General features: G+C 43.4%; 2 protein-coding genes across 3 annotated transcripts; one reads left to right on the plus strand and one right to left on the minus strand.

The window, feature by feature from the left end:
- Nucleotides 1-502: 502 nt before the first annotated feature.
- Nucleotides 503-3,333, minus strand: LOC134197998 (ryncolin-1-like). 2 transcript variants are annotated; one of them, XM_062667344.1, is made up of 7 exons: nucleotides 2,759-3,333; nucleotides 2,032-2,699; nucleotides 1,874-1,951; nucleotides 1,388-1,438; nucleotides 1,174-1,290; nucleotides 1,091-1,105; nucleotides 503-1,022 (listed from the first exon to the last, which is right to left on the minus strand). In XM_062667344.1, exons 2-7 carry the CDS (start codon nucleotides 2,098-2,100, stop codon nucleotides 582-584), a joined length of 771 nt encoding a protein of 256 aa, XP_062523328.1. In that variant the 5' UTR covers nucleotides 2,101-2,699; nucleotides 2,759-3,333; the 3' UTR covers nucleotides 503-581. The 2 variants fall into 2 exon arrangements, with proteins under 2 accessions (XP_062523328.1, XP_062523327.1); XM_062667343.1 differs by having other exon boundaries at nucleotides 2,032-2,187; nucleotides 2,455-3,333.
- Nucleotides 3,334-3,740: 407 nt separating this feature from the next.
- LOC134198000 (uncharacterized) lies at nucleotides 3,741-5,402 on the plus strand. The gene has a single exon (XM_062667345.1). It carries the CDS (start codon nucleotides 4,026-4,028, stop codon nucleotides 4,902-4,904), a length of 879 nt encoding a protein of 292 aa, XP_062523329.1. The 5' UTR covers nucleotides 3,741-4,025; the 3' UTR covers nucleotides 4,905-5,402.
- Nucleotides 5,403-5,743: the final 341 nt, after the last annotated feature.

The raw sequence follows: 5,743 nt of genomic DNA on the forward strand, positions 1-5,743 counted from the left end.
TAAAAAACCTAGCGCACTTGTCGTTAGCTTTTCGGCAATGTCAAGTACGAGGAGCGAAACTGCTGCAAGAACGCAATTAGCCTTTCTCTTTGTACTATGAATAAAGTCTAAACGTGGTCCACCCTAAGATGTTTGCTTGTTCTGCTTTGTTATGACACAACTTGAATCGTGGCACGTTTTCAAGTTTGCATGGGTGTGCCTGGGCGTGCGCGGTGAATCGTGAGCGGGCACCTTTTTCAAGGGACACAAATAAGAATTGTAAATGCAGCTAGCATGCATACATGCAATAAAGACTCGTCGACAGTCTTTTGGCTCGTATATAGGATGCACGCGATAACCAATTAAGACTTGGCGTTAGCAAAACGTCGACCGGTAAGCTCAAACATTTATACCCTGTTATAGTTGCTATGGTTTGGAAAGCTAACTCATTCGTCTCTTTTCCTAATGGTATATGTGATGTTGCTTCTTGAATGTTTGCAGCTCAATTATGATAGTGTCTAGTCTTAAATGACACTTTATTCATGACTTGTACTCACTCACATAGCGTCAACCGTCTATTGGTCTCTCACTCGATCGAAAATCTACTGTAGTGTCACTCGAAATTTCACTAATGTAAAAGTGATATACCCACTGCCTACACTACGCGTAGTGTGAGCAGCGAGTTTAAACGAAGTAGCGCTCACTTTCTTCTCAATTGGATAAGAATGCACTCGACGAAGAGAATTATAGTCGTAATTCCGTGGTTGGTCAATCTGATTGTAATTGAAGTACGTTACTAAAGTTTCAGAACTGTTGTCCAGATCTCCAGTAGTTTGTGCATCCACTTGCACTTCATCAAATTCATATTTTGATGGATCGTAACCGTAGTCTGATATATTGAACGTCGTCTCGACTCGATTGCTACTAGTTAACAATGGGATCTTGCTCTTAGACCTCCGAAACTGCAGCTTCCTGCTGTCGTTAACAACTTTCCAGTCAACCCGCAATTTTGCAAATTGTAACGTGTTGTTGATATTAACTACCTAAGTAATCATCATTACAACATTGAACACATCACTCATATAGATAAATTCCTTTGATGCCTACAAACCTGTTGCCTTATCGACTACAAACACACACAACAACAAACGTAAAACATGATTATTAATTAAGCCATACAACATTTTGACTCACCAACATGCTCTCGGTCAGATAGCCGACGAGTTGCTTTAATTCCTCGATGTCTTTCATGGGAACCAGTCCGGGCGATCCTTGCAGACCGCGATCTCCTTGCAGACCGCGATCTCCTTGCTTAAATTTACACAAACAATGAATTAAGACGAAATGGTCTTTTATGGACATTAAGAAACTGAAACAAGACTAGAAAAGTAAAATGTTTTGGTCTTACCACTCCCTTTTCTCCTTTCGGACCTGCTTCGCCGCGTACACCAGAATTACCCTAAAGATATTTTATTTTATATTTGACTAAAATTCTATTTTAACTTAATTAATTAATAAATTGATAAAAACAACGGTTTCGTACAAGCATGCACATCCATTTACAGAAATGTGCGTGATAATGATTATTATTACTTTGTCCTACTCCATGCATTCCTTTTTCACCTTTTATTCCCATTTCTTCAGGTAATCCACTAAGACCAACGGGACGCCATCACACAAAACCTTATATTCATATGCTGTTCATGCTAAAGATTTAGATGATGTTTAAGTGTACATGTAGTATGTAATATACACAATGATAGTTCTTCCGCACCGAATCGCTACTATGTACTGGTACTATACGATTATAGCATTAGTGATTCTGTGAGTCAGCGATATCATGTTTATACTATTAGTACAGTTAGAAGTGTTGTACGATAATGATTGCTGTTACCTTTTGTCCTACTCCCTGTATTCCTTTTTCACCTTTCCTTCCCATTTCTCCCAGTAACCCACGAGGACCAAAAGGACCCTATAGTATACAAAACCGGTTCATACATTCTCATGTTGTCCGTGTCAAATTAATTAATTAAGTGCAATCAGTTTACTTACTGGTTCTCCCACTCTTCCTGAAGGACCAGCAGAGCCAGCGGGGCCAGCAGCTCCAGGTACGCCAGGCATCCCAGTCTGACCGATAGGACCAGGAAAACCTCTCGGTCCAATTATGTTAGAGTTGCATGGTTGCGTTGAAGTCTGCACTGATTCAGCCTACGCAAAACTTCTATTTAACCAGAAGACAACAACAACAACAACAACAACAACAACAACAACAACAACAAATAGGACCTATAACGAGCTTAATCGTGTGTGTGTATGTGTGTGTGCAGCTCAATTGTGAGAAAGTTGCATTTGAGAATAAAAACATTCAAAATCTTTCGATAGCAAATTTTAGTCGTGGTGAGTATAAACGTTAATTAATTCCCTTCTACAAGCAACTTACACACAAGTGCTCCTATTTGGTTAGGAGTTGTATACCTGTTCTTTGACTGGAACAGCAAAGGCCTCCAACTATTGTTCCAGGTTGGATGTAGATTTGAGGCGCAGCCAATGTGACGTTGTGGCTTGCACGCAAACCTCTCTGACCACGAATCTTTGATCGCTGATCTTTCCACAAACCATGCATGTACCGTATGTTGCAACTTCTTTGCTAGCTACATGGACACACTGATGGATACTGCATGATGCTAGATTGGTTTTAGACGGCAACAAAAAATATGTTTCTATCAAAAACTGTACTTCACGTTCTTTCTTCTTTATTCTTTACTCAATTTTTCAAAACCTCGTTTGTTGCAGAAATGGTGTTTCAGTTTTCTCTTAATTTACTGAAATATTTTTCTTGCGAGTTAATTAAACACAGTTAATTTCCAGTTGTAGCACAGGTTCTCACAACAGACGCTGACCTAAACATAAAATTCAAAACCATGGCTTAAGTTTACTTAAGTGAACCAAGTTGAGTCTTTGCAAAATACTGTAACTGTGCTCGTTCGGTAGCACTTATATACTTGTATATACATGTTGGTCATATCCTCTGGAGCTACGCGCTTGTGGTTGTCCACATCACAGGTACGTTGCAATCGGTGTTTCTGTGAGAAGCATGGTGCTGTTGCAGGAGATTAAAGTAACAGTGCGGCCGTCACGTCCTTTGTCGTATATATAATAGACAAGCTCCAATGCCCTGCTTTGCCCGGGGAACAAAACATGCCGGGTGCTTCTCCTTTCCACTTCATAGCGCCGCAGTTGACACACACGTTTGTCATAGAGCCAATACAACACGGAAGTGGAGGAGAGACAGGACGCCTTTATAGGCAGAGATTATAGCATTAATAACAGACAGACAGACAGACAGACAGACAGAAAAACAGGTCGCCTTTATAGGTAGAGATTATAGCAGAAAGTATCTAAAAATGCGTTTGATGGTTGGAGAGGCAGAGGGGTGTAGCCAGGTCACGTACAGATTGTAGAGAGAACCGTTTACTGTCACTAATTAGCCGTGGTGTAAGTGCTTTTACCGTTTAGTAGCAGCCAAACAGAATTCTCATTCATAGTTATATCTCGTTCAATTGCCGTTTCTAAAATCCCGTTGATTTTTGAATTAGCGATTGGTTAAAACCATTTCAACTTGGACGTTGCTGCCGTTGCGAGAAACAGGTGTATCGAACTTGGCACCTATTCGACACGTGTCCAGTTTCAAAAAATCCCGTTGATTGGATTATTGATCCGGTTGAAGCCATTTCGACAGTCCCGTTGCGGAGAACAGGTGTATCGAACGTGGCATCTATAATTTCGACGTGAATCCCGTAACGTGCAAGTCACGTGCAATACTTACCCGGATAATCCGTTCCCCGTATATCACGAATGCCGACTCTCGCCATTTCGACAGTCCCGCTGAACGTCGTCTCTTCGAAGACGTTGCTGGCGTTTCGGGGAACAGGTGCATCAAACACGGCAGCTCTTCGACGGTCGTAGACTGGCAAACGACTGTGGGCGTATTTTTTCAAGACCCGGATATCAGCAAAAATATCTTCCGTTTGCCAGCGTCGCCCGCAATGATCGACACGCTCGGCGCGTACCGTCCGACGTCGGGGAACGAGCAGTCTAAATTCGGTGGAGATACGATGTGCCGTTCCGGAGATATTCGCGCGCGAGCGGAAGCGAGCGCGATCGGCGGGAAATCGCGTCGTCGTGGGAGAAGTCAGGAAGACGATCACGGAATCACTTTCGAGATTAATGAATTCGGCGTGCGCGAGCCAAATTCGGCCGAGATCGGACTCGCCGTCTTTGAGAAACGCTCGTACGGACGGACACACAGACAGACAGAGAGCCCCCGGATGAATGGAAGCGGTGGTTGCAACCTACAGTTTCTGCAAAGTAGAAGTCATCAACAGAAGAGGAGAGCTTTTTCAGGATTCTTTTTGGCGTCAGCGGTTCTTTCCGCTTTCGTCGGTTGCGTCAGTCCTATTCGGTTGTATGGAGTCCCCGTTTCTGGAATGAACGCTTTTGTTGAGTTGCTTTTCGTCGTATGTTGTTTCCGTGGCTTATGTTTCTTTGTTGTGATCGAGTTTGCGTTCTGTCTATACTCTTGTGGCTTCAGTGTCTGGGATCATCGCATCCTTACCTTGCCTTCGTGGTCTAGTGCATTTTCTCCGGATTCTGTCGTCGTCATCTCACCTTCGTCTCATTGTCCATCTTGTGACTTCAGCGTGTGGGATTATCGCAGCCTTACCTTGCCCTCGTGGCCTAGTGCGTCTTCTCCAGATTCTGTCGTCATCATGTCGTCTTTCCTTCCTCTTGTCGTCCATCTTGTGCACGTGACTTCAGTGTCTGGGATCATCGCAGCCTTACCTTGCCCTTGTGGCCTGTGCGTGTTCTCCAGATTTTGTCGTCATCATCTCGTCTACCTCTTCGTCTTGTCGTCCATCTTGTGACTTCAGCATCTGGGATTATCGCAGCCTTACCTTGCCCTCGTGGCCTAGTGCGTTTTCTCCAGATTCTGTCGTCATCATCTCATCTTCCTCTTCGTCTTGTCGTCCATCTTGTGACTTCAGCATCTGAGATTATCGCAGCCTTACCTTGCCCTCGTGGCTTAGTGCGTCTTCTCGGATTCTGTCGTCACCATCTCCTGGTCTTCTTTGGATTCATTTCTTCTGACTTGCGTATCTTGTACCTAGCTCTAGAGTCTAGCCTCTCGTATGTAGTTTGCAAGTTTTATGTTGTTAATAGTGTTGGACTTTAGTTATAGTTATGTACTTTGCAGTGATGTATAATAGTACCATGTTTGAAATATATGTATTGACAGACAGACAGACAGACAGACATACATACAGACAGACAGACAGACAGACAGACAGACAGACACCTCTCCTTTATATATAGAGATATGATAGACAATGCAAGGTAAGATAAATATAACTGTAAGAGAGGAGTTTAGTTTAGACTAATCCAATTTGCGCTTGACTGAATGCGTAAGAGTGAAGTTTTGTGTGTACGCAAAGGCGGCGAAGCACTCCAAAAAGGGGTGCGGCGAAAACAAACTGATTGGCCCAACACCATTTGCATCATGTGATATGATGCAAAAAGTAAAATGGCGCTTGCCGCAATGCCGCGCGTACCGGCTCCGCCGTCCTTGATGTTTAATGGCACACTGAAGACAACGTTAAGAGGCTTGTGTACAGAGAAGCCTAGGCAGTTGAACCGGTACATAGACGCACTCTTATTTGCGTATCGAGAAGCATCTCACGAGTCTACAGGGTTTTCGCCCTTTGAA

The sequence above is a fragment of the Corticium candelabrum genome, unplaced genomic scaffold (genome assembly GCF_963422355.1).
Source record: "Corticium candelabrum unplaced genomic scaffold, ooCorCand1.1 SCAFFOLD_38, whole genome shotgun sequence".
Taxonomy (NCBI): domain Eukaryota; kingdom Metazoa; phylum Porifera; class Homoscleromorpha; order Homosclerophorida; family Plakinidae; genus Corticium; species Corticium candelabrum.